The sequence below is a fragment of the Petromyzon marinus genome, chromosome 37, assembly GCF_048934315.1.
Source record: "Petromyzon marinus isolate PM22_M1 ecotype Great Lakes invasive population chromosome 37, UKy_Petmar_22M1.pri1.0, whole genome shotgun sequence".
NCBI classification, from domain to species: Eukaryota; Metazoa; Chordata; class Hyperoartia; order Petromyzontiformes; family Petromyzontidae; genus Petromyzon; species Petromyzon marinus.
Genome location: NC_133703.1, coordinates 20,861,850 through 20,888,112, shown reverse-complemented (window position 1 = coordinate 20,888,112; position 26,263 = coordinate 20,861,850). Strand labels below are relative to the sequence as shown.

Genomic DNA, 26,263 nt, shown 5'->3' with positions numbered 1-26,263 from the left:
AGCACGTGGAGATGCCGGGGATTGAACCCGGGGCCTCACACATGCAAAGCGTGCACTCTACCACTGAGCTACATCCCCATTCTGGCTTTTACTGGGCGCAGTTCCACCCAGGTACGGAGTGAAACTTCGTCAGCAGCTTTTTCCTCTCCCTTGTCACCCACTCACTCTCTTTTTGGCCCTGGGCCCTGTACCTATCGAGTCTGCACAGAGTTCGAGCAAAATGTATTTCTTTGAAACAAAAATAAATAACAAGGATACAAGTGGATGGATACGATAATGCTATCCCAATTTATTTATTCTTCACATTTAATTCGGAAATAAAAGTTCTGGATACTTTAAGCACTTGTTTTCATCTCCAAATGTTGAAGTAAACCATTTGATCACTACGTTTCGATCGCAACACAAGCAAATCGTCATCAGGTGGGACATCCACAGCAAGAACAAAACTGCTGAAGCATCGGCTTCATCCACGCACCGTTCGAATTTGGAAGTAAATGCTGCGATATCTAATCTAATAACGTTTCTAATTTCTATAAATATGTTAACTCTTATATACTACAACTTTGTTTGCTGTGCTGTTTAGTGTTAACCGTATGACATGTTGGGCTTCTGGATCTCTGCTCTGCAACCATAAAGAATGAAAACAAGGAGCGTTTTGTCCAGGCCAAGCAGATTCCTTTTGTGTAAATTTTTGCACTCGCAAAATGTCACCACGTGGAGATGCCGGGGATTGAACCCGGGGCCTCACACTTGAACCCGGGGCCTCACACTACATCCCACCACACTAGCCCACTCTGAACCCAGTAACGTGACCTCGTTGTGTAAGGGGGCTATCGGGGTCATGGCCTGAGTTGAAGAATCTACTCGGAAATCTCGCAGATCTGTTACTTTTCCCGGTTGTTAGATAGCGGAACTTGGAAGCAAGTATTACCGGGGCAACTTCCGCGGACCATTAAAGTGACATCTCATCCAGATTAGGGGTCATCACAAAAAACACACGACTCGAAAGAAATGGCCCAGTGGCCTAATGGATAAGGCACCAGCTTCCGGAGCTGGGGATTGTGGGTTCGAGTCCCATCTGGGTCTTTTGTGTTTTGGTAAAAAATCAACGATCATCTTTCTTATTCAAATCACAATTTGATTTCCATTCAATTACCTTGGCATAATTTACCTCCCCTATTTTCAAGAAAATTTCCCAAGTATCCTGATATAATTCTGCTTGTTGAGATATCCTTCAACGATGAGGACTCCAGACTGATTTTGTCTCACCCAATGCGTTCGACCAACACTCGGCAGGTCACAACACTTTTCTCTCGGCTTCTTCCACGCACTCCTCGAATTTGGATGTCCATCCTACGATATCAAGTCTAATAACCTTGCTAATTTCCAAAAATTTGTCAACTCTTATCGACTCCAACTTTGATTGTAGTGCTGCTCACCATATGAAATGTCGGGCTATTGGATCTGTGCTCAGCAACCATAACGATTGCAAACAAGCGTTTTGTCCAGACCACGCATATTCCTTTGAGTAAAATTGGCAACTGGCAAAATGTCATCTCATGGAGATGCTGGGGATTGAACCCGGGGCCTCACACATGCAAAGCATGAGCTCTACCACTGAGCTACATCCCCATTCTGGTGCTAACTGGGCGCAGTTCCATCCAGGTATGGGCTGAAACTTCGTCATCAGCTTCTTCCTCTCCCTTGTCACCCCACTCACTCTCCTGTTGGCCCTGGGCCCTGTACCCATCGAGTCTGCAGAGTCCAAGCAAAATGTATTGCTTTGAAACTAAAATAAATAACAAGCATAAATGTGGATGGATACTCTAATGCTTTCTCAATTTATTTATTCTTCGAAGTATTAACTTCGGAAATAAAAGTGTTCTGGATACTTGTAAATATTTGTTATCCTCTCCAGATGTTTAAGTAAACCATTTGATCACTGTGTTCATCGTGAGTTATACAAATAGCATGATCCAGAAATCACCACAAATTCATCCTAAGGAATCCTTCATATAGGGTAATATTTTCGAGCGTTAATGTGCACCCCTATTACAGGGACATGGACACAGCCAATTGATTTTGGAAGTCAACCTTTGTTGGAAAAATGAATAAGATAAACGCTTTCAACATGGAGATGGCTGGGATTGAACCCAGGGCCTCACATATGCAAAGCGTGCACTCTACCACTGAGCTACATCCCCATTCCCCATTCCCCATTCTGGTGCTACCTGGGCGCAGTTCCATCCAGGTATGGGCTGAAACTTCGTCATCAGCTTCTTCCTCTCCCTTGTCACCCCACTCATTCTCCTGTTGGCCCTGGGCCCTGTACCCATCGAGTCTGCAGAGTCCGAGCAAAATGTATTGCTTTGAAACTAAAATAAATAACAAGCATAAATGTGAATGGATACTCTAATGCTTTCTCAATTTATTTATTCTTCGAAGTATTAACTTCGGAAATAAAAGTGTTCTGGATACTTGTAAATATTTGTTATCATCTCCAGATGTTTAAGTAAACCATTTGATCACTGTGTTCATCGTGAGTTATACAAATAGCATGATCCAGAAATCACCACAAATTCATCCTAAGGTATCCTTCATATAGGGTAATATTTTCGAGCGTTAATGTGCACCCCTATTACAGGGACATGGACACAGCCAATTGATCTTGGAATTCAACTTTTTTTGAGGATAATGGAATAAAATGAAAGCTTACAACATGGAGATGCCGGGGATTGAACCCGGGGCCTCACACATGCAAAGCGTGCGCTCTACCACTGAGCTACATCCCCACCACACTGGCACCGTCTGAACCCAGTAACGTGACCTCGTTGTGTAAGGGGGCTATCGGGGTCATGGCCTGAGTTGAAGAATCTACTCGGAAATCTCGCAGATCTGTTACTTTTCCCGGTTGTTAGATAGCGGAACTTGGAAGCAAGTATTACCGGGGCAACTTCCGCGGACCATTAGAGTGACATCTCATGCACATTAGGGGTCATCACAAAAAACACACGACTGGAAAAAAATGGCCCAGTGGCCTAATGGATAAGGCACCTGCTTCCGGAGCTGGGGATTGTGGGTTCGTGTTCCAACTGGGTCTTTTGTGTTTTGGTAAAAATTCAACGATCATCTTTCTTATTCAAATCACAATTTGATTTCCATTCAATTACCTTGGCATAATTTACCTCCCCTATTTTCAAGAAAATGTCCCAAGTATCCTGATATAATTCCGCTTGTTGAGATATCCTTCAACGATGAGGACTCCAGACTGATTTTGTCTCACCCAATGCGTTCGACCAACACTCGGCAGGTCACAACACTTTTCTCTCGGCTTCTTCCACGCACTCCTCGAATTTGGATGTCCATCCTACGATATCAAGTCTAATAACCTTGCTAATTTCCAAAAATGTGTCAACTCTTATCGACTCCAACTTTGATTGCAGTGCTGCTCACCACATGAAATGTTGGGCTATTGGATCTGTGCTCAGCAACCATAACGATTGCAAACAAGCGTTTTGTCCAGACCACGCATATTCCTTTGAGTAAAATTGGCAACTGGCAAAATGTCATCTCATGGAGATGCCGGGGATTGAACCCGGGGCCTCACACATGCAAAGCATGCGCTCTACCACTGAGCTACATCCCCACCACACTGTAACAGTCTGAACCCAGTTATAGTGACCTCGTTGTGTAAGGGGGCTATCGGAGTCATGGCCTGAGTTGAAGAATCTACTCGGAAATCTCGCAGATCTGCTACTTTTCCTGGTTGTTAGATAGCGGAACTTGGAAGCAAGTATTACCGGGGCAACTTCCGCGGACCATTAAAGTGACATCTCATGCACATTAGGGGTCATCACAAAAAACACACGGCTCGAAAGAAATGGCCCAGTGGCCTAATGGATAAGGCACCAGCTTCCGGAGCTGGGGATTGTGGGTTCGAGTCCCATCTGGGTCTTTTGTGTCTTGGTAAAAATTCAACGATCATCTTTCTTATTCAAATCACAATTTGATTTCCATTCAATTACCTTGGCATAATTTACCTCCCCTATTTTCAAGAAAATTTCCCAAGTATCCTGATATAATTCTGCTTGATGAGATATCCTTCAACGATGAGGACTCCAGACTGATTTTTTCTCACCCAATGCGTTCGACCAACACTCGGCAGGTCACAACACTTTTATCTCGGCTTCTTCCACGCACTCCTCGAATTTGGATGTCCATCCTACGATATCAAGTCTAATAACCTTGCTAATTTCCAAAAAATTGTCAACTCTTATCGACTCCAACTTTGATTGTAGTGCTGCTCACCATATGAAATGTTGGGCTATTGGATCTGTGCTCAGCAACCATAACTATTGCAAACAAGCGTTTTGTCCAGACCACGCATATTCCTTTGAGTAAAATTGGCAACTGGCAAAATGGCATCTCATGGAGATGCCGGGGATTGAACCCGGGGCCTCACACATGCGAAGCGTGCGCTCTACCACTGAGCTACATCCCCATTCTGGTGCTAACTGGGCGCAGTTCCATCCAGGTATGGGCTGAAACTTCGTCATCAGCTTCTTCCTCTCCCTTGTCACCCCACTCACTCTCCTGTTGGCCCTGGGCCCTGTACCCATCGAGTCTGCAGAGTCCGAGCAAAATGTATTGCTTTGAAACTAAAATAAATAACAAGCATAAATGTGAATGGATACTCTAATGCTTTCTCAATTTATTTATTCTTCAAAGTATTAACATCGGAAATAAAAGTGTTCTGGATACTTGTAAATATTTGTTATCCTCTCCAGATGTTTAAGTAAACCATTTGATCACTGTGTTCATCGTGAGTTATACAAATAGCATGATCCAGAAATCACCACAAATTCATCCTAAGGTTTCCTTCATTTAGGGTAATATTTTCGAGCGTTAATGTACACCCCTATTACAGGGACATGGACACAGCCAATTGATCTTGGAATTCAACCTTTTTTGAGGATAATGGAATAAAATGAAAGCTTACAACATGGAGATGCCGGGGATTGAACCCGGGGCCTCACACATGCAAAGCGTGCGCTCTACCACTGAGCTACATCCCCATTCTGGCTTTTGCTGGGCGCAGTTCCACCCAGGTACGGAGTGAAACTTCGTCAGCAGCTTTTTCCTATTCCCTTGTCACCCCACTCACTCTCTTGTTGGCCCTGGGCCCTGTACCCATCGAGTCTGCACAGAGTTCGAGCAATATGTATTTCTTTGAAACAAAAAGAAATAACAAGAATACATGTGGATGGATACTATAATGCTATCCCAATTAATTTATTCTTCACATTTAATTCGGAAATAAAAGTTATGGATACTTTAAGCACTTGTTTTCATCTCCAAATGTTGAAGTAAACCATTTGATCACTACGTTTCGATCGCAACACAAGCAAATCGTCATCAGGTGGGACATCCACAGCAAGAAAAAACTGCTGAAGTATCGGCTTCATCCACGCACTGTTCGAATTTGGAAGTCCATGCTGCGATATCAAATCTAATAACGTTTCTAATTTCTATAAATATGTTAACTCTTATATACTACAACTTTGGTTGCATTGCTGTTTATTGTTGACCGTATGACATGTTGGGCTTCTGGATCTGTGCTCTGCAACCATAAAGAATGAAAACAAAGAGCATTTTGTCCAGGCCTCGCATATTCCTTTTGTGTAAATTTTTGCACTGGCAAAATGTCACCACGTGGAGATGCCGGGGATTGAACCCGGGGCCTCACACATGCGAAGCGTGCGCTCTACCACTGAGCTACATCCCCACCACATTAGCCCACTCTAAACCCAGTAACGTGACCTCGTTGTGTAAGGGGGCTATCGGGGTCATGGCCTGAGTTGAAGAATCTACTCGGAAATCTCGCAGATCTGTTCTTTATACCGGTTGTTAGATAGCGGCACTTGGAAGCGAGCATTTCCCGGGCTACTTGAGAAGACCATGAAAGTGACATTTCATGCAGATTAGGAGTCATCACAAAAAACACACGAATTGATGAATATGGCCCAGTGGCATAATGGATAAGGCACCAGCTTCTGGAGCTGGGAATTGTGGGTTCGAGTGCCATCTGGGGCTTTTGTGTTTTGGTCAAAATTCAACGATCATCTTTCTTCTTCAAATTACAAGTTGATTTCCCATTCAATTAACTAGGCATAATTGATCTCTACTTTTCTAAAGAAAAATTTCCAAGTATCCTGATATAATTCCGATCGTTGAGTTATCCTTCAACGAAGAGGACTCCAGAATGATTTTTATCTCACCCACTCTGTTCAACCACCACTTGGCAGGTCACAACACTTTTCTCTCGGCTTCTTCCCCGCACTGCTCGAATTTGGACGTCATGCTACGATATCAAGTCTCATAGCATTTCTAATTTCTATCAATATGTTAACTCTTAACGACAACAACTTTGATTGGGGTGCAGTTCCTTGCTGACCGTGTGATACGTTGGGCTTCTGGATCTGTGCTCCACAACCATAATGAATGAAAACAAGGAGGCGTTTTGTCCAGGCCAGGCATATTCCGTCGAATAAAATTGGCCACTGGCAAAATGTCAGCACGTGGAGATGCCGGGGATTGAACCCGGGGCCTCACACATGCAAAGCGTGCACTCTACCACTGAGCTACATCCCCATTCTGGCTTTTACTGGGCGCAGTTCCACCCAGGTACGGAGTGAAACTTCGTCAGCAGCTTTTTCCTCTCCCTTGTCACCCACTCACTCTCTTTTTGGCCCTGGGCCCTGTACCTATCGAGTCTGCACAGAGTTCGAGCAAAATGTATTTCTTTGAAACAAAAATAAATAACAAGGATACAAGTGGATGGATACGATAATGCTATCCCAATTTATTTATTCTTCACATTTAATTCGGAAATAAAAGTTCTGGATACTTTAAGCACTTGTTTTCATCTCCAAATGTTGAAGTAAACCATTTGATCACTACGTTTCGATCGCAACACAAGCAAATCGTCATCAGGTGGGACATCCACAGCAAGAACAAAACTGCTGAAGCATCGGCTTCATCCACGCACCGTTCGAATTTGGAAGTAAATGCTGCGATATCTAATCTAATAACGTTTCTAATTTCTATAAATATGTTAACTCTTATATACTACAACTTTGTTTGCTGTGCTGTTTAGTGTTAACCGTATGACATGTTGGGCTTCTGGATCTCTGCTCTGCAACCATAAAGAATGAAAACAAGGAGCGTTTTGTCCAGGCCAAGCAGATTCCTTTTGTGTAAATTTTTGCACTCGCAAAATGTCACCACGTGGAGATGCCGGGGATTGAACCCGGGGCCTCACACTTGAACCCGGGGCCTCACACTACATCCCACCACACTAGCCCACTCTGAACCCAGTAACGTGACCTCGTTGTGTAAGGGGGCTATCGGGGTCATGGCCTGAGTTGAAGAATCTACTCGGAAATCTCGCAGATCTGTTACTTTTCCCGGTTGTTAGATAGCGGAACTTGGAAGCAAGTATTACCGGGGCAACTTCCGCGGACCATTAAAGTGACATCTCATCCAGATTAGGGGTCATCACAAAAAACACACGACTCGAAAGAAATGGCCCAGTGGCCTAATGGATAAGGCACCAGCTTCCGGAGCTGGGGATTGTGGGTTCGAGTCCCATCTGGGTCTTTTGTGTTTTGGTAAAAAATCAACGATCATCTTTCTTATTCAAATCACAATTTGATTTCCATTCAATTACCTTGGCATAATTTACCTCCCCTATTTTCAAGAAAATTTCCCAAGTATCCTGATATAATTCTGCTTGTTGAGATATCCTTCAACGATGAGGACTCCAGACTGATTTTGTCTCACCCAATGCGTTCGACCAACACTCGGCAGGTCACAACACTTTTCTCTCGGCTTCTTCCACGCACTCCTCGAATTTGGATGTCCATCCTACGATATCAAGTCTAATAACCTTGCTAATTTCCAAAAATTTGTCAACTCTTATCGACTCCAACTTTGATTGTAGTGCTGCTCACCATATGAAATGTTGGGCTATTGGATCTGTGCTCAGCAACCATAACGATTGCAAACAAGCGTTTTGTCCAGACCACGCATATTCCTTTGAGTAAAATTGGCAACTGGCAAAATGTCATCTCATGGAGATGCTGGGGATTGAACCCGGGGCCTCACACATGCAAAGCATGAGCTCTACCACTGAGCTACATCCCCATTCTGGTGCTAACTGGGCGCAGTTCCATCCAGGTATGGGCTGAAACTTCGTCATCAGCTACTTCCTCTCTCTTGTCACCCCACTCACTCTCCTGTTGGCCCTGGGCCCTGTACCTATCGAGTTTGCAGAGTCCAAGCAAAATGTATTGCTTTGAAACTAAAACAAATAACAAGCATAAATGTGGATGGATACTCTAATGCTTTCTCAATTTATTTATTCTTCGAAGTATTAACTTCGGAAATAAAAGTGTTCTTGATACTTGTAAATATTTGTTATCATCTCCAGATGTTTAAGTAAACCATTTGATCACTGTGTTCATCGTGAGTTATACAAATAGCATGATCCAGAAATCACCACAAATTCATCCTAAGGTATCCTTCATATAGGGTAATATTTTCGAGCGTTAATGTGCACCCCTATTACAGGGACATGGACACAGCCAATTGATCTTGGAATTCAACCTTTTTTGAGGATAATGGAATAAAATGAAAGCTTACAACATGGAGATGCCGGGGATTGAACCCGGGGCCTCACACATGCAAAGCGTGCGCTCTACCACTGAGCTACATCCCCACCACACTGGCACCGTCTGAACCCAGTAACGTGACCTCGTTGTGTAAGGGGGCTATCGGGGTCATGGCCTGAGTTGAAGAATCTACTCGGAAATCTCGCAGATCTGTTACTTTTCCCGGTTGTTAGATAGCGGAACTTGGAAGCAAGTATTACCGGGGCAACTTCCGCGGACCATTAGAGTGACATCTCATGCACATTAGGGGTCATCACAAAAAACACACGACTGGAAAGAAATGGCCCAGTGGCCTAATGGATAAGGCACCAGCTTCTGGAGCTGGGGATTGTGGGTTCGTGTTCCATCTGGGTCTTTTGTGTTTTGGTAAAAATTCAACGATCATCTTTCTTATTCAAATCACAATTTGATTTCCATTCAATTACCTTGGCATAATTTACCTCCCCTATTTTCAAGAAAATGTCCCAAGTATCCTGATATAATTCTGCTTGTTGAGATATCCTTCAACGATGAGGACTCCAGACTGATTTTGTCTCACCCAATGCGTTCGACCAACACTCGGCAGGTCACAACACTTTTCTCTCGGCTTCTTCCACGCACTCCTCGAATTTGGATGTCCATCCTACGATATAAAGTCTAATAACCTTGCTAATTTCCAAAAATTTGTCAACTCTTATCGACTCCAACTTTGATTGTAGTGCTGCTCACCATATGAAATGTTGGGCTATTGGATCTGTGCTCAGCAACCATAACGATTGCAAACAAGCGTTTTGTCCAGACCACGTATATTCCTTTGAGTAAAATTGGCAACTGGCAAAATGTCATCTCATGGAGATGCCGGGGATTGAACCCGAGGCCTCACACATGCGAAGCATGCGCTCTACCACTGAGCTACATCCCCATTCTGGTGCTACCTGGGCACAGTTCCATCCAGGTATGGGCTGAAACTTCGTCATTAGCTTCTTCCTCTCCCTTGTCACCCCACTCACTCTCCTGTTGGCCCTGGGCCCTATACCCATCGAGTCTGCAGAGTCCAAGCAACATGTATTGCTTTGAAACTAAAATAAATAACAAGCATAAATGTGGATGGATACTCTAATGCTTTCTCAATTTATTTATTCTTCGAAGTATTAACTTCGGAAATAAAAGTGTTCTGGATACTTGTAAATATTTGTTATCATCTCCAGATGTTTAAGTAAACCATTTGATCACTGTGTTCATCGTGATTTATACAAATAGCATGATCCAGAAATAACCACAAATTCATCCTAAGGTATCCTTCATATAGGGTAATATTTTCGAGCGATAATGTGCACCCCTATTACAGGGACATGGACACAGCCAATTGATCTTGGAATTCAACCTTTTTTGAGGATAATGGAATAAAATGAAAGCTTACAACATGGAGATGCCGGGGATTGAACCCGGGGCCTCACACATGCAAAGCGTGCACTCTACCACTGAGCTACATCCCCACCACACTGGCACAGTCTGAACCCAGTAACGTGACCTCGTTGTGTAAGGGGGCTATCGGAGTCATGGCCTGAGTTGAAGAATCTACTCGGAAATCTCGCAGATCTGTTACTTTTCCCGGTTGTTAGATAGCGGCACTTGGAAGCAAGCATTTCCGGGGCTACTTGAGAAGACCATGAAAGTGACTTCTCATCCACATTAGGGGTCATCACAAAAAACACACGGCTTGATGAATATGGCCCAGTGGTCTAATGGATAAGGCACCAGCTTCCGGAGCTGGGGTTTGTGGGTTTGAGTCCCATCTGGGTCTTTTGTGTTTTACCAAAAATTCAACGATCATCTTTCTTATTCAAATCACAATATGATTTGCCAATCAATTACCTAGGCATAATTTACCTCTCCTCTTTTCAAGAAAATCTCCCAAGTATCCTGATATAATTCTGCTCGTTGAGTTATCCTGCTGCGATGATGACTGCAGACTGATTTTCGTCTCACCCACTCCGTTCGACCACAACTCAACAGGTCACTACACTTTTCTCTCGGCTTCTTCCACGCACTGTTCGAAATTGGAAGTACATCCTACGATATCATGTCTAATAGCCCTTTCATTTTCTATGAATGTGTTAACTCTTATCGACTCCAACTTTGATTGTAGTGCTGTTCATTGCTGACCGTGTGATACGTTGGGCTTCTGGATCTGTGCTCCACAACCATTATTAATGAAAACAAGCAGGCGTTTTTTCCAGGACACGCATATTGCTGTGAGTAAAATTGGCCACTGGCAAAATGTCACCCCGTGGAGATGCCGGGGATTGAACCCGGGGCCTCACACATGCGAAGCGTGCACTCTACCACTGAGCTACATCCCCATTCTGGTTCTATCTTGGCGCAGTCCCACCCAGGTACGGGGTGAAACTTCGTCACCAGCTTCTTCCTCTCCCTTGTCACCCCACTCACTCTCCTGTTGGCCACCCTTTGCAATATACGTTCAAGGTTTCTGTAACTTAAATGCAATTGTGCTTCGATCAGCCTAAATTAATCTGCCCGGACCATCTTACACTGTACAGTACAGGGAAATGTATGAGAGTATTCAACATTGATTTACGTTTAAATTTTGATGGGTCCAATAATACCGTTGTGTTGTTTTTTTTCTCTGATTTATATTTGCTTCGCTGTTGTGGTTACATTTGTCATCTGTTTTGGTTTGATCATTCTTCAACTCAGGCAACAACCCCGACAGGGGGCGCCGTGGTGTCGAGATGTTAACTACCTCGCTGGGTCGGCAGGTGGTCGTGGGTTCGATCCCCACCCTGACGCCTGCTGCTGAATATTTGGGGTTTACGTGTCTCTCTTTCTCTCCCCGTGGGTTTCTTTTTTGTCCGGCTCCGTCAGGTTTTCCCTCCACATTTAGAAACGCGCGCTTAGAGTAATTGGCTGCTGCTATACTATTCCACGTGACGATAAGCCACTGTCGTTGAGCTATCACTTGTGGCCAGGTCGCTTCTATATAAAGAGCTATTTCGCTCAGTGGTCCTGGCCTGGTAAATTAAAAAAAAAGTTGAAAGGTCAAAATAACAACGTCACGTTACTGGGTTCAGATTGTGCCAGTGTGGTGGGGATGTAGCTCAGTGGTAGAGCGCACGCTTCGCATGTGTGAGGCCCCGGGTTCAATCCCCGGCATCTCCACGTGGGATTATTTTTTTTAATGTTCATTTGAAGCTTTTAAACGAAAGTTGAATGCGGAAACTGAATGACCTCTTTCCCTGTAATGGGGGGGCAGGGGAGGGGAGACGCGGCACATTGATTATCGTGAACGTGAGCCAATAAGAACTAAACTTTTAGGATAAATGTGTTTGCTATCACGAACTTGCTCTTGCTCCAGTAACATACAATGCACGCTGTTGGGGTCTCTCTCACCGTGGTTGAACATTGACTCGACTCGTTTGTAAAATCGGAACACGTCTCCCTCTGCTGGTCGTAGTAGGAAACTCCGAATGGAACTCAAAACAGATCAGAGTCGGGAATCTTTATATTTATACCGGAGGAATCCGATGAGCTATCAAGCCATTTTTCACCGATGTCCAGCAGGGCTGGGCCAGAAGGACTTCACGACCCGCCGAGACAAGAGGACACGAGTTTCCAGCAAGGCATCGTGCGGAGGATCCTTTCGCCCATCGCGCGCGCTTGGGAGGCTCAGACAATCGTATGCATTCGGAGTGCCCGTGCACGAACATCTACAATGTATTGGTGCAAAGGTGCAGCCCTGCCATTTCTCGTTCCCGTCACCGTTGGCGGATGGCGCATTCGCAGGAGAGAGAACCCCTGCAGGAGGTATTTTGGGTCTGTTCGTCGATGCTCCGGGTAAAGTAACGTAGGGCAAAATTGAAGCGCTTCCTTCATCCATCAATGGATAGATCACGGCTGATGATGGTGGTGGTACATGCTTCAACGTTCACAGTATCATCTATCTCTCTGGTGCGTGTAAACCGAGTAACAATTTGTGGAAAGTAGTCAGCAGTTGTCCCGCGGAGTCAACTGTTATGCACCATGGGAATGTGGAGTTTCCACCGCTGTGGCTCAGGACTCCGAACGGAGTTCTGATTCCCATCGACTTGCACGTCAACTGTTGAGTTTGTTTCAACAGAGAAGCGTATTAAAAAAAAAACATTTCTGCGCGTAAATATTTACAACTAATGCTGTTACGGTAAACGCGTCATTTGGTGGTGGTGGTGGTGATGCTCCGTTGGCAATGGTGCATGAGCAGAGTTAACTGTTGACCCGGCCCACACTAAACATCTGTAGAAAAATAGCTTCATGGCTCATCAGGATTCCTCCAGTCTAAATCAAGATTCTGATTTTGTTCACAACAGCCTCAACTAATTCTTCAACAACAACACTGTGTGGCCCTCAAGTGGAAAATATGTTACTGGCTACGTTTAGGGTAGCGGCACTTCTTGGTAACATATGACGAAGGGTCGTTGCCCGAAACGTCACCTCTAACTTTTTATTTTATTTTAATGCTACGGCGTTATTGACGAACGTGTTGAGTTTTTTGTATATATTGTATCGTAAATAAAAAAAATCACATGTTGAATTATAGTAATGTATAAAACTTGTAATTGCTTTCATAAACATCTAGCTATTAACAGTAACGTATAAAGCTGTGGTCTATATTCCTCACGGACTTGTGTTTAATATCAAGTTAAACTGTATACGTAATTATAATAAAATAAAAAAGAACGACCCAGATGGGACTCGAACCCACAATCCCCAGCTCCGGAGGCTGGTGCCTTATCCATTAGGCCACTGGGCCAGGCATTGGCAAGGTGTCTCATTTGGGTCATCATCACCACCAGCCATGATCAATCCACTGCTGAATGAAAATGTTCCCGAGCCGTCGTCAAAGCATCACGGTTGCGAGATGTTAACTTCCTCGCCTGGTATGCAGGATGTCGTGGGTTCGATCATGACCCTGACGCCGGTTTGTTTTGGGGTTTGCGTGTCTCTTTTTCCGTGTTCGCGTAGATTTTTCTCCCGGGTCCTCCGGGGTTTCCCCTCCACATTTAGGATCGACGCGCGTTTAGAGTGTTTGGGCTCCTGCTAGAAATGTTCACGTGATGATAAACCACTTCGTCGCGCTGCCATTTGTGGCCGGGTCGCTTCTATGAAAGAGCTTCATAGCTCAGTGAGCCTTACGTGGTAAAATAAAATGTTTATTGTGGTCATCGCAAAATGTCAATGCGTTGTAACAATCCACGTGGCAAGTCAATTTTCTGGGCGCTCCCTCCATTGGCTGGCACTCCGCTGTTAGTCTCGCGACCTTCGGGCTATCGTCTCTCACTGGCCGGAACGCGTCCCGCTTCTCCAAGCACCGTTGACTTCTCTGAGCAGTAAATGTTTCAATTTCATTTATTTGGTATAGCCCTGTAAGCCATTTGGCTCTTGAATCGGGTGCAACCGCAACAAACAAAAAAACTAAAAATATGAACACGAAAACATCTTAAAGTGACTACGCGCAAACAGAAAAATCCAGGAAAAAAACCAGCAAAAACTTCCAGGAAAAGCACGGTATACCAACGCTGTGTGCAAAAATCCCAGTGGGATGCAACTCAACAACAACCACAAGAAAATTTATATTAAAGCCATCAGTCTAGTTCCGTACTACAACAAACAAAAATGGCCAAACCAAAAAAACTTTTTGAAATCACCAAAATAAAGCCATAAAAGCAATGTAACAGTGATCAAAGGAACTGTGACCGAAATTTCACAATAAACGGCATAAACAACATGTACCACCAAACCCTGCAGACAATAGCTGGCTGCATGAGTCACTCCACAATAGCAGGAGCATCAGTAGGAGTATCAACATTTTTCAATGCAGATCAGCACACTAAATCTCATCCACGTGTTCTTCTTCCTGTCTCTCTCTCTCAGTGTCATCACCACTATCCACTGCTGGATGCATATCAGCGCGACGATGATGTCTCTACCCTGCACGTGCGTGTTCTCTCATCCACGTGTTCCTCTTCCTGTATCTCCCAGTGTCATCACCACGATCCACTCCTGGATGAATATCAGCGTGACGACGATGTCTCTACCCTGCGCGTGCGTGTTCTCTCGTCATCCACGTGTTCCTCCTCCACCCCCTCATGTGCTGTGCGGGCCTTCATTGATGCTGCCCGCTGCTAACAACACATGCCCCAACAGTCTGTTAAAGGCTATACAGTGGGGGGGGGAGGGGATATTTGTCTTTGAGTGTGGTAGACAACGCTGATTGGAAATGATGGACGTGCTGCGTGGGTACGTGTGCACGCGTGTGCGTGTGTGTATATATGCGTGGGTGTTCCAACTGGAGCGGTAGTGCAGCTGCGCTTCGAACCCGGACGAAACGGCTACCAACACCGGGGACGATTATCTGAACCAGTCCTGGACCTCCCCTAGGTCGACTTAGCCTCAAATGAGTACCTGGTACGATGTGTAAACATCGCCACTAGGGAGACAAAGGTGGCCGGGCGTGGTGTTGGCCACCAACCCCCTCGTGTGTTGTACCGGCCTTCATAGGTGCTCGCTAACAGCACTTGCCCCAACAGTCTGTGAAGGCTATAGGGCGATCTTTGTCTTTGTTACAATGAGCCTCAAAGTGCACCGAGCCTGGCGCACTTTCGTGAATGTCGGCTGTTGACGCGTTAATCAACGTACAGGTAGGTGGCCGATTCAAGCTCTCTCTGGCAACGTGAGACCTGTTTTGCAATCATCAGGCGCGTGCAGCGCCTCGCGACTGAATTCGCATATCAACGGAGAGCAAGGTGATAGTGGTGCAGTCCATGACCCTGGATCAGATATTTCGGCTACCAGCTGCACGAGGCGGCAACAGCACATCCGATTAGCACGGTTGGCTACGTACGGTGAGAAAGAAGTTCTACATACATAGTATCAGCGATTCCAATGCTTTGCTGTGGCCAATAATAGTGAATTATGCGATTCCCGTGTGAAATGAGTGGGAGGGGGTTATCAAATACTGAATTCATATTAACCGTGTAAAATGTATGTATACGTGTGTTTGTTGAACTTATTTCGCCCCGTACGTAGTTGGCCGTGCTAATCGGAGGTGCGGAATATCCATCGCGACCACTCACGACGCAAGATGCGGCCGCTCATCTTTCGGATGGTCGCAATTTCTGCTCCGGCCCGTGTACTAATCATAAATAATCAAGACCGACTGCGAGACGCTGGAGTCTTGATGAACCACGTGCGCTGGTTACTTATAGAACCACGTCCCCCCCACCCACCTCCATCTCCCTCCACCCCCACCCCTCTTTCCAAGTTTCATCAAAATTGCGGCCAGGCGTGAAAAACCAGAATCTCCGACTCGCCAATCGGTACACCGAGCCGAGGTGTCGGCCAATCGGGGGCGAGCAGTGGGGTATTTAAATTCCACGTGGCCGGGGGGGGGGAATGGCCCACGTGGCTTATTGCTGGTTCAACTCACGTAGGCGTACCCCCCGTGCCCGGTAAGACGATAATAGCCCCTTGTCCAAAGTGTATCTAGCCTGGCACAAGGAGGGGGAAGAGAGGGTGTGTGTGTGTGTGTTGGCCGTGTAAGTAAGCCCTTCTCGATTTTTTTTCCTAGTACTTTCCACAGAACGAGGACATTGTCAATCCACTGCTGGATGTGTGCCTCCCTCCACGCGTTGCTATGCGTTTTTTGTATGGGTCGTGTTGGTGGCGGCGGAATGAGCATACGTCTCGCTGGTCCGTGCTTGCTTGGAGACGTTGGGAAGGGAAGCCGTAGACGGTCAATTACAGTACAACACAACATTGGATTTTGCAGCACAGCACCGTAGCCGCTTGTACTATGAGTGGTGCATGGTGATCACGCGTCTGCAATGCACCGTCCACGTACAACACCTGACTTTGGCTTCCGAGAATCGAACGGATCGGGTCCGAGCAACTCCATCAGAGGCGAAACGCAGCCAAATAATCGATGACAAATGTCGATGTTTGAGCTCGTGTGTAATGTGACGCGTTGCGTGGGGTTTTTGTTGCAAGTTCCGAAACGTTGTGTAATGGGCGGTGGAGACTCCGCCAACCGCTAGTGGCCGCTATTACTGGTAGGAATGAAGTTGTAAACTGAGTGTACCGGCCTGCAATAGATTAATGTGTCCGGCCGTCCCCTTTCAATACTTTAACGAAGTGAAATCTCGTGCTGTTGGGTGTAAAAATTCCAATGTTCCTACCATCCCACCCTGCAGGGACCTGTATTAAGAATGTTGCAAGAAAAGACGGTGCGAGTCGAATCCGTAGCAATCGCGTCGTGGTCGTAAAATTACTGTGACACCTGGCGAACATTAGGTTAACTTTGTAAAAAAAGTATAACATCCAAATTTGTGTTCGTAACCCCATTGTGGGCAACCTTTTAAAGCGTTTGGAGAAACGGGCCGCGCGGAAGCGGGTATCGTAGAGCTACGTCCGAGACGCGCCCACCCACCCCCTCGCCCGTTTCCCTTCCCTTGGGTGGCGCCGTTTGAATTTTTGGCGCGGTCACACTGCGGGCGGGAGGTGTATTGTTTGCGGTTTTTGAGCCCCCCCCCCCCCACAACTGCAGACGGACCCGACTGCTTGCTGCTACTCCAGCAGGTTTAAGCTACTTGTGGCTGCCCAAAAACCAACCCCGCTCGCCGCCGCCACTCGCCACCACCATCATGTCCCGGATGAAGGTCCCCAACACGCGCATCAATCGGTTCAAGTACAAGGGGAAGGATATGGACGTGAGTTTCCCCATCTTGGTCTCCGCTCGCCTTCGTGGCTCCATAGTTAGGAGGAGGTGGTGGAAGTCTGACTTGGTGGGGGAAGGGTGTAGCTGCAGGCAGGGCCTCATTTAAGGTTATTGTAGGCCCTAGAAGGCACTGCTGTTTTGTTAGGCCGTCTGTGATTAACTCTCTAGACAGCTGCTACTGCCTCCATGTCACTACCGCCGCAATCACTCGCTAAAGCTGATGCCAAAAAAAACTCTGATCAACCGTAGGGACTGCAACAACGCCGCCTTGTTTTCACCTGCACTACTCTCCCATTTGAGAATGAGATTTGTGCGAAAAACACCGTTTGGAGGTGTTGCTTATTTCTGCAATTAAAACATCTCGGTTTATCTCCCGGTGTTAATTTATCACCATGGGGGGGGGGAAGTTGACGTGACACTGCCGCTTTTGCTTACACACTGCCTATCTTTGCTATACAAGTATATCAATTCAAGAAAATATCTTTGTCGTACAAATAAAAACATGGTCAAATATATTTTTTCGTCGGTCGTAGGCTGTGCCCACTGTGCCTATTGGGAAATACGTCCCTGGCTGTGTCTGATGCGTTGCTTAAACTAATTTTGGCGTGGTGAATTTTGCCAGGTGAAGCCCACTGAGCTGAATTGTTGTTTTCCTTGCCACAGGCGACCCAGCTACAATCCATAATAGCTCCATCGAAGTTGCTGCATCATCACACGTGGACATTGTATAGGCACTGCCAAAAAATCTAAACGCATGGTTTGGATTCCTGCGCTCATTAACCCGATCCAATACGAGCAACCCCCCCCTCCCCCCCTCGTGTCACGTTTGTCGCCGTGGGGGGGGGGGGGGGACGCGTGGCGCATTTAACCACCGCATGGAGAGACCCCCCCCCCCCCCCCCGGTACTTCCCCGGAGACGGACCCACAAAACAAACACGCCGTGTAATACGGTCATCGCCTCTCGAGCTGCGCTTTCTTCTCGTGCACGGTTTTTCTTCCTTAGTCGGGTTCTCTCTATGCAATTTGCCCCCCTCCCCCCCGGTCAGGAGCTGAGGCGGCAGCGGATGGAGGCGACTGTGGAGCTTCGCAAGAACAAGAAGGAGGAGGGCCACATGAAGCGTCGCAACCTGGGCTCCTCGCCGGTGGAGCCGCCCGGCGACCTGGACGACCGCTACTCGTCCGTCTTGGACGACACCAAATGTGTACGGGTGGCGGTGCCATGGACTTTGGCGTGTGCGAGTGTCCGCGCACGCGCGTGAACGCTAAGCGAGGGGGGTCTGCCTGTGATCTGGTAGGGGGTTGTTGTTGGGGTTAATCATCTGGGGGGGGGGGGGGGGTGGTGGAGTGTTAAAATCGCATACGTGTGCGCGTTGAACTTCTGTCGTATGGTACCTAGCCATACAGGCGCGTGCGTTTGCAAAAAACCGAAGCCCACTCGTGGTGGTGTACCCTGGTCAACTTGCAAAAAAACCAAAGCGCTAAACAAGTCTAACCGTGAAACGTCGACTTTTGTTGTTGCGTGGATCGCAAGAAAAGCTCCCCAACATCATGACCGTCGCCGACATCCTATGCGGAGTGAAGAGCGGCAACTCTGAGCAACTGCTGCATGCGACACAGGCGGCGCGGTGAGGAAGGGATTCGACTCTGCCGGGGGTTGGCGGATCGCAGCGGCGAGGGGAGGTGTTCGGTCACCGGAGCGGAGGAGCCGGGTTCTGATCTTGCTGCTGGCTGCCTGTTGTTTGTGGCGCTGCTCTCTGAGTCCAGTGCTGTGTTTATGGTACTGTGGGTGGGTCTGCAGGTCTGCGTGTGGTGGGGTAGAGGTGTGAGTTGAGTACCTCCCGAGTGTTAGCTCATACCTTGCATGGGGTGCTCTCTTACCAGGACTTGCCCCAAGAATGTTCAGGCTATAATGGGGGGGGAGGGGGGGGGGTTGTCTACCCAGTGTGGAAGCATAGTCAAAGTGCAGTGTTCACGAATTTTTAGCAGCGGAGGGAGGGGCATCCTTTCGCTGATGAGACCTCGTCCGTGTGAGGTGCAAACACATTTTAAACCATGGGGGGGGGGGGGGGGGGTTGACAACACGATGAGGGTCTGTGCTTCACATTTTGTGTTGGGGGGGGGGGGTCAGGGCGGGGGTGCGCACGGCAGGGACTGCCGGGAGCTCGCAGGCCCATCGATGAAGAACACTTTAGTTCGTGGGTCTGCAACAACAAAAATAACAAAGGGCCATTTTTTTGTTCGAATTCGGTGAGAAACTCCCTATTTTCAAGAGCCGCAATGCCACGTGGTGAACACTAGACTGTGGTCCTTAATAAAATACCATCACGGAGCAGTCCTTAAAGAGCCACGCGTGGCTCCGGAGCCGCAGGTTGCCGACCCCTGGTGGTCTAGTTGGAGGCTCGGCCTAATTGCCGGCAAGTCTCGTGGGCCTGCAGTCCCTTTTTAATATTACAATAATATCCAAGCATCTTTTATACACCGTGCAACGTAGGCGTTCGACGCTACATCATTCGTCGGCCGGCAATTGTGTAAAATCATCCATTCGTGGATTGTGCTCTCTCCCTGGTGAAGTCTGCACGAATCGTGGTCTGGTGCAGGATGGCACCGACCTCTTAACCTCGACCTCTTTACTTTTGCCTCGTCTCTAGTCCAGGCCCGACCTGCTGCGTTTGCACGGTCTAGTGTCAGGCTTTATGAACAAGTATAGATAGTCTCATCTCGTGATTTATTATTATTTTTATTTCCTAATTAATGTGGCGAGTTCAGTGAAATTTGTGCTAGATGTACCTCCTGTGTAAAGCTGACGTAAAATTGACGACACTTTGAAATTTCACATCACACTTCATTTAGTTTTGAGCTTGTCGTGTTGGTTAACTCGCACCCCCCCCCCGCCCCCGCAGGAAGATGCTATCCCGTGAGAAGCACCCACCCTTCAACGACATAATCGCGGCGGGGCTGGTGCCGGAATTCGTGGCGTGCCTGGATCGCGATGACTGCCCGCTGCTGCAGTTCGAGGCGGCGTGGGCCCTCACCAACATCGCCTCTGGCACCGGCGAGCAGACGGCCATCGTGGTGGCGGCCGGGGCCGTCCCGGCGCTTGTGCGCCTCGTCTCCTCGCCGCACTCGCACATCAGCGAGCAGGCCGTCTGGGCGCTGGGCAACATCGCCGGTGCGTGGTTTGGTGCCGGGATAGGGTGGTGGAGGGCGGTGCAGGTGGTGGCGAAGTTGCTGAAGGAGCGTTCTCTCTGTCGCGTTCTATGCTGGGTGCTGCTGCAGGTGATGGGGCGGAGCACCGAGACCTCGTGGTCAACAGCGGCGCCGTGGGTCCGTTGGTCGCCCTGCTGGAGAACTGCAACATCGACGAATTTCACGTGCGTGGCACTCCCCGCTCTGGCCTATCGTCTTCTCTCCGTCGAACGAACAATCTGCATAATAAAACTGGGATAACGGGTTTATTGTAAATGTTTCCAAAGCAACCCACGTCGTTTTTGGGCCATTCTATGCCCCCACCCCAGGTGGGCCTGCTCCGGAACCTGACGTGGACTCTGTCGAACCTGTGCCGGAACAAGAACCCGGCGCCGAGCGTAACGACGGTGCTGATGCTGCTGCCCACAATGGTGCGACTGCTGCACCACGCCGACCACGAGATCGAGGCGGACGCTGCCTGGGCCCTCTCCTACCTCACGGACGGCACCAACGAGCGCATCCACCTGGTGCAGGCGCAAGGGGTCACGCCGCGCCTCGTCCAACTGCTGGGCTGCGACGTGCCGGCCGTCGTGGTGAGTGGTGGTGGTGGTGGTGACGCTGCTGGTCGGATGGGAGGCAGTCGCCCTCGCAACAGAGGGCGGGGGAGCGACGCCTGCGACCAACGCGCGAAGGCGCTGGGCGGCTAAAACTTGGTGAGTTGCCACAGCAGGGGAGCACGGCTGGTGCATCTGCCAGTCATCTCGGTCGGTCAACCCATGGCACCTGGGTCTGTCCCGTGACCCCCCCCCCCCCCGCCACTTGGAGGCGAATGGCAGTTGAGTGGTGGTGGTGGTGGTGCAGATGGCCAGTTTGGGGTGGGTGGTGTGAATGGACTGATGGTTCATGTGGTGGTGGACAGCAATTTTCTCTGGCTTTTAATGACCACATTTTTACAATGAGATTATCAGCGTTCCAGTGCTGTGGCGCAACTCTTTTCTAAAGCTGCATGTGATGCCCTCCACAATCGGAATCCTTTACACTCGAGGAGGAATCTGAGCTATAAAATATATTTTTCGGATGTCCGGTAGGGGTAGCATCGGCAAGTTACAACGACAAACTATTCTAAAACATGATAGGAGTGCAAAGTATAGGAAAGGTAAGCCAGTCACTTCTTATTAAAAAGTATAAAAGTACAAATTGGTATGCAAGTGTGGGTTCTCAATTCCTAGGCCCTGGACTACACTGCCTAAGCTGCCCCTTAATGAACCTGGCAGGGGGTGGCTGTTAAACTCTGCCGTGATGTTTTAAGGTTTTGTGCTCGCGGTCTTTTTTATTTTTCTGGGACGATGTAAGGTGGGTGCCGCCCTTTCAGCAACTGTGCGGGTAACGCATCTGCAGGGGTCTCTTCCCCTTGTAACCTACAGCACCTCCACCCTGCAGGAATGACACTTGCATTGCGTGGCCGTGAATGACGTTACATTATGCTCGGACGATGCAACGGTTTTTTTCTAAATTTAAAATCGATGTTTTATTTGTATCCATATTGTGGGCACCCCTAACGTGTTTTTCGGAACAGGCTGTGTGTAAGTGGGTATCGCAGAGCTACGTCTGAGATGCACCTCCCCCAAACCCGTCCATTTGGTTGTGCTGCTTAATGCCATGGTCACACTGCAGGGCTGAGTTGGTTTGTTGCATTTTTAAGACCCGGGCAGACGACCAGACCTGCTTGTTACACTCGTAGGTTTGGAGAGACTTCGGCTGCCCAAACGATCCCGTCAACCACCACCACCGGGATATGGTCTCCAACAACACTCGCATCTATCGGTTCAAGTACAAGGCGAAAGACATAACCGCGAGTTTCCTTCATGTCTGCTGCCGCCCTCCCCCGACCACCACTAGACCCCATGCCTGCGTGCGATCGGAAACATGGTGACAGGCACTGACGAGCAGACGCAGGTGGTGTTGAAGGCCGGTGCCCTCGATATGTTCCCCATGCTGCTGCGCCACCCCAAGAGCAACATCCAGAAGGAGGCCACGTGGGCCGTGTCCAACGTGGCGGCTGGCCCCATAGACCAGATCGAGCAGATCATCGCCGCCGGCCTTGTGCCCCACCTCATTCACGTCCTCGACAAGGTGGGTGCGTGTTGGGCTTGAACGGTCAGCTTGGTCAGTCCCAATACATACCTGGGTCTGTCCCATGACCTGTCGGGGAGCCTTCGATCCTTCATGTGATGTTCTTGGTACACCTGGCACAGGCACCGTGGTGATGTCGCCATCACGTAGTGGCGAGTGGTGGATATTATTGACTGTCGTGTAGTGGGGAGCCGCCGAGTATTAGTGGTTAGCGTGCTGCACTGTACCCCCGGTATCCTTAGTTAAGATTCCTGCTCTACCGCCAACACAGATGACAATTATCTGAACCGGTCCTGGGCCGCCTCCCCTAAGTCGACTTCGGCCTCAAATGAGTACCTGGTGCGGTGTGTAAAAACATCGCCATTGGGGAGACGAAGGCGGCCAGGCGTGGTGCTGCCCCCCCCCCCATCCCCTCATGTGCCGTGCCAGCCGTCATAGGTGCACCTAACAGGACTTGTGCCAACAGTCAAAGGCTGTATGGGGGGGGGGGGGTGGTGGGTCTTTGTCATTGCCTTTTGTTTGAGGGTGGGGGGGGGGCTGTGTCCATCCATTCCCTCCACAGGGCGACTTCAAGTGTCAGCGCGAGGCCATCTGGGCAGTGACGAACTTCACGAACGGCGGCTCGGTGGAGCAGATCGTGTACCTCGTGCAGGAGGGCGTGCTCAAGCCCATCCTGAACCTCTTCTGTTCCAAGGACAGCAGGAACGTGCAGGTGGCGCTCAACGCGCTGGGGAACCTCTTCCTGGTGGGTTTTTCCCGCGTGTCATCGTCGCCGCCACGGCTGCCCTCCCCACCGGGGGGGGTGGCCCCGTTTGCCGGTTAGGTCCACTCGCCCGCTCCCACCGCCATGCGTGCTCTCTTCATTCTCATTAAAATCATTGTGCCATCTCTGATCGCGGTGGCTTTCGGCTCTGTCCTCTAACAAAGATGGGGTCGGCGCATTGCACGGTGCTTTCAGATGCGCTATCGCGGCCGTCTTGAACGCTCTTCCAATATTGGGAAGCCACTGGGAGCTATGTACTTTTAAATAATCTGGATTTAACTATTTGTGTTCAGTTTGTCCTGCCCCCGCACCTCCGATTTTTAACACGGTTGGCTACGTAAGAAGAAAGACGTTCAACATACACTCCTATCCTCCCTCCATTGCATCCAGCTGCATACTCCGATCTGTTATTGCGCATTTTATTTTGGCATAACGTCTGACGCGTTGCCGAGCTTCAGATTCGTGAAACAACAACTTGATACATACTTTAAAAACCTACTTGCCCGCAAAGCTGTTTAACTAAACGTTCTTGTTGCGAGGTGGATTCTTCTCAATGCGACCACCCAGTGGTACAATTTGATGACGACACTGGGGTTGACCGCAACAGAGCCGTTTTACAAACCGGACCCCCGTCCTTGTTCGCTGTGGTGCGAAGGCCGCGGAGAAGATTGGCGAGGTGGAGAACATGACGCTTATGGTGGAGGAGAGCGAGGGGCTGGAAAACCTGGAGATGCTCCAGATGCACGAGAACGAGACCATTTACAAGACGGCGCTCGCACTCCTCGACAAATACTTTAGCACCGTGAGTACTCTTCTAGCCTCCAGTGTCGCCCTGCTCTGAGCAATCGATGGGAGCAGTTGTGCTGAAGGGGGGGGGGGGGTGGGCACAAAGTGTACTTTATGGCACTCTAACAGCTGCAAGTTGGTGGGCCAGAGCAGCAATCATATCTACCTTCACGACGCAAAACCGCAGTAGCACAAATTGTTTATACATGGCCCGTACGAACAAATTGTTAATAGTCCACTTATAGCCATTTTACCAGGTAAAATCCTCCTGCGCTAATAGCGTTTTCAGAAGCGACCTGGCCACAAATGATAGCGCAACGAAGTGGCTCGTGGAAATGTATAGCAGTCGCAAAATACACTGTACAAACCCAGGAGGATTCGGACATTGACATGACCATGGAGTGAAACCACTCCAACTCCAACTATACAGCAGGTATAAAGGTTGGGATTGGAACCCATGGCCTCCTGTATGCCAGGAAAGGTCGTTAACATCTTGCCACTGTTGTGCTTTCTTCCCCGCACCCCATGGAGGAGGAGGATGGGAAAGAGCTGGTGGGACCGACGGTGACTGGGAGCCTGTACATGTTCACTCAGCCCAGTAACGAACACGACGGTGGCTTCGGCTTCTGAGCTGCCAACAGGGAGGAGGGACGGCGGAGGTAGTGGGAACTATGCACCTCCCGTCGCGTGACTTGGAAGTGCGAAACAGAGGTTTTAATGCCGCCGGCAAGTCGTCTCTCTCTAAAGCGTGCGTGTTCGGCGCCAAGAGGTGGGTGGAGGTGGTGGGAATATAGGGGTGAGGATGTCTTTCTGTTTGTGCAGTGGAGTGAGGTTGAACATCACCTTCGCTGGAAAATATGGCACGATGTCAAATTCCGATCCTCCCTAGTCCATGGACCACAGCAGAATTTTGGGGCTGCACGTTTCTGTTTATGACTAATATGTGGGTTGTGATGTCATGATTCATACATAAGGTCGTTTACAAATTGGCTTTTTTATTGGCTTTTTAAAGACGGTTGGTGTAACTTCGGTCTTGCCGTCTCTCCCTGGTGGTACCAACGGAGGAAACTAGTTCATCTGGGCCCGTGGTGCCACTCCGCTCGCAAGAGCTCAGTGTGGAGTCTTGGTGATCATCGGATGTCTTTAAATCGGCGTTGCAGTTGCATGTTCCATGTATTCTGGGTAATGTTTCCAGACTGAGAAGTCTCAACTTTAATGGTTGACGAGGTGCTTTTTCAGTCCTTTTTTTCCTGTGCGAGTCTCGCCGCATCTTTGTGTTTGTTCATCGAAACTGGCACGTTTTGGAGCTTGTGGTTAAACGCTCAATGCACATTAAACACAAAGCTGTCTGCGCTAATGCAACGGTGTTAAACAGCTTTGAAATCCGAGCACATATTTAAGTTTAAATTATAACAAAGCTCTATTGACTGTTTTAAGTATCCTGAAGTTTTACTGTTAATGACAAATAAAGATTGCTACTTGAATGTTTACATCTACAATGGGTTTTTAATTTAAGTGGTGGCCAGATTTTGACCTAGAATGTGAAATGGCTTTCCCCAATCAACTCTGCCTTGGTGTCCCACTCTCCAACCTGCAGTGACCAGTGTGGTGAAGTATGGTCAAAGAGCTGTGCGAGTCGGCTGTCTCGTGCGGTTTCCAATTTGTGCCCTATTTTGGAAAGCATCTACTGCGCGTCAACTGAGGGGAAACCCCCCGGACAGTACTCCGTTAATAATTTTTGACCAAGTTCCAATCCCTCCCCTCCTGTTTTATGGATTTGTGGGCAATTCGTTCAGCTTTTTAAAATCACTCTACGTACTCTGAGATGGTAATGACTTGTAAAGAGCTGCCACTTCTAAGGTAGGAAAACAAAACAGTACTTATTGCGATAAAAGGGGGGGGGGGGGTGAGAGA

The 26,263-nt window shown here is 48.3% G+C and overlaps 1 protein-coding gene and 18 non-coding genes across 22 annotated transcripts; 5 read left to right on the top strand and 14 right to left on the bottom strand.

The window, feature by feature from the left end:
* Positions 1 to 6: 6 nt before the first annotated feature.
* TRNAA-UGC (transfer RNA alanine (anticodon UGC)) lies at positions 7 to 78 on the bottom strand. The gene has a single exon. It is a non-coding gene; the product is annotated as a tRNA-Ala (tRNA).
* A 935-nt stretch (positions 79 to 1,013) lies between these two features.
* Positions 1,014 to 1,086, top strand: TRNAR-CCG (transfer RNA arginine (anticodon CCG)). Its single transcript has one exon. It is a non-coding gene; the product is annotated as a tRNA-Arg (tRNA).
* Positions 1,087 to 1,560: 474 nt separating this feature from the next.
* TRNAA-UGC (transfer RNA alanine (anticodon UGC)) lies at positions 1,561 to 1,632 on the bottom strand. Its single transcript has one exon. It is a non-coding gene; the product is annotated as a tRNA-Ala (tRNA).
* A 1,088-nt stretch (positions 1,633 to 2,720) lies between these two features.
* TRNAA-UGC (transfer RNA alanine (anticodon UGC)) lies at positions 2,721 to 2,792 on the bottom strand. Its single transcript has one exon. It is a non-coding gene; the product is annotated as a tRNA-Ala (tRNA).
* A 782-nt stretch (positions 2,793 to 3,574) lies between these two features.
* Positions 3,575 to 3,646, bottom strand: TRNAA-UGC (transfer RNA alanine (anticodon UGC)). Its single transcript has one exon. It is a non-coding gene; the product is annotated as a tRNA-Ala (tRNA).
* Positions 3,647 to 3,882: 236 nt separating this feature from the next.
* Positions 3,883 to 3,955, top strand: TRNAR-CCG (transfer RNA arginine (anticodon CCG)). Its single transcript has one exon. It is a non-coding gene; the product is annotated as a tRNA-Arg (tRNA).
* A 474-nt stretch (positions 3,956 to 4,429) lies between these two features.
* Positions 4,430 to 4,501, bottom strand: TRNAA-CGC (transfer RNA alanine (anticodon CGC)). Its single transcript has one exon. It is a non-coding gene; the product is annotated as a tRNA-Ala (tRNA).
* Positions 4,502 to 5,003: 502 nt separating this feature from the next.
* On the bottom strand, positions 5,004 to 5,075 carry TRNAA-UGC (transfer RNA alanine (anticodon UGC)). Its single transcript has one exon. It is a non-coding gene; the product is annotated as a tRNA-Ala (tRNA).
* Positions 5,076 to 5,713: 638 nt separating this feature from the next.
* TRNAA-CGC (transfer RNA alanine (anticodon CGC)) lies at positions 5,714 to 5,785 on the bottom strand. The gene has a single exon. It is a non-coding gene; the product is annotated as a tRNA-Ala (tRNA).
* Positions 5,786 to 6,579: 794 nt separating this feature from the next.
* Positions 6,580 to 6,651, bottom strand: TRNAA-UGC (transfer RNA alanine (anticodon UGC)). Its single transcript has one exon. It is a non-coding gene; the product is annotated as a tRNA-Ala (tRNA).
* Positions 6,652 to 7,586: 935 nt separating this feature from the next.
* On the top strand, positions 7,587 to 7,659 carry TRNAR-CCG (transfer RNA arginine (anticodon CCG)). The gene has a single exon. It is a non-coding gene; the product is annotated as a tRNA-Arg (tRNA).
* A 474-nt stretch (positions 7,660 to 8,133) lies between these two features.
* Positions 8,134 to 8,205, bottom strand: TRNAA-UGC (transfer RNA alanine (anticodon UGC)). Its single transcript has one exon. It is a non-coding gene; the product is annotated as a tRNA-Ala (tRNA).
* Positions 8,206 to 8,707: 502 nt separating this feature from the next.
* TRNAA-UGC (transfer RNA alanine (anticodon UGC)) lies at positions 8,708 to 8,779 on the bottom strand. Its single transcript has one exon. It is a non-coding gene; the product is annotated as a tRNA-Ala (tRNA).
* Positions 8,780 to 9,561: 782 nt separating this feature from the next.
* Positions 9,562 to 9,633, bottom strand: TRNAA-CGC (transfer RNA alanine (anticodon CGC)). Its single transcript has one exon. It is a non-coding gene; the product is annotated as a tRNA-Ala (tRNA).
* Positions 9,634 to 10,135: 502 nt separating this feature from the next.
* TRNAA-UGC (transfer RNA alanine (anticodon UGC)) lies at positions 10,136 to 10,207 on the bottom strand. The gene has a single exon. It is a non-coding gene; the product is annotated as a tRNA-Ala (tRNA).
* A 795-nt stretch (positions 10,208 to 11,002) lies between these two features.
* Positions 11,003 to 11,074, bottom strand: TRNAA-CGC (transfer RNA alanine (anticodon CGC)). The gene has a single exon. It is a non-coding gene; the product is annotated as a tRNA-Ala (tRNA).
* Positions 11,075 to 11,819: 745 nt separating this feature from the next.
* On the top strand, positions 11,820 to 11,891 carry TRNAA-CGC (transfer RNA alanine (anticodon CGC)). Its single transcript has one exon. It is a non-coding gene; the product is annotated as a tRNA-Ala (tRNA).
* A 1,554-nt stretch (positions 11,892 to 13,445) lies between these two features.
* On the bottom strand, positions 13,446 to 13,518 carry TRNAR-CCG (transfer RNA arginine (anticodon CCG)). The gene has a single exon. It is a non-coding gene; the product is annotated as a tRNA-Arg (tRNA).
* A 2,596-nt stretch (positions 13,519 to 16,114) lies between these two features.
* LOC116949643 (importin subunit alpha-1-like) lies at positions 16,115 to 25,833 on the top strand. 4 transcript variants are annotated; one of them, XM_032967187.2, is made up of 11 exons: positions 16,115 to 16,216; positions 17,311 to 17,473; positions 18,528 to 18,683; positions 19,018 to 19,106; positions 20,382 to 20,650; positions 20,758 to 20,852; positions 20,997 to 21,260; positions 22,567 to 22,800; positions 23,363 to 23,545; positions 24,219 to 24,365; positions 24,881 to 25,833. In XM_032967187.2, the coding sequence occupies exons 1-11, from the start codon at positions 16,161 to 16,163 to the stop codon at positions 24,977 to 24,979; spliced, it is 1,755 nt and encodes a 584-aa protein (XP_032823078.2). In that variant the 5' UTR covers positions 16,115 to 16,160; the 3' UTR covers positions 24,980 to 25,833. The 4 variants fall into 4 exon arrangements, with proteins under 4 accessions (XP_032823078.2, XP_075928541.1, XP_032823079.1 ...); XM_076072426.1 differs by having other exon boundaries at positions 16,136 to 16,216; positions 17,340 to 17,473; XM_032967188.2 differs by lacking the exon at positions 16,115 to 16,216 and adding an exon at positions 16,240 to 16,303.
* The last annotated feature ends 430 nt before the right edge of the window (positions 25,834 to 26,263 follow it).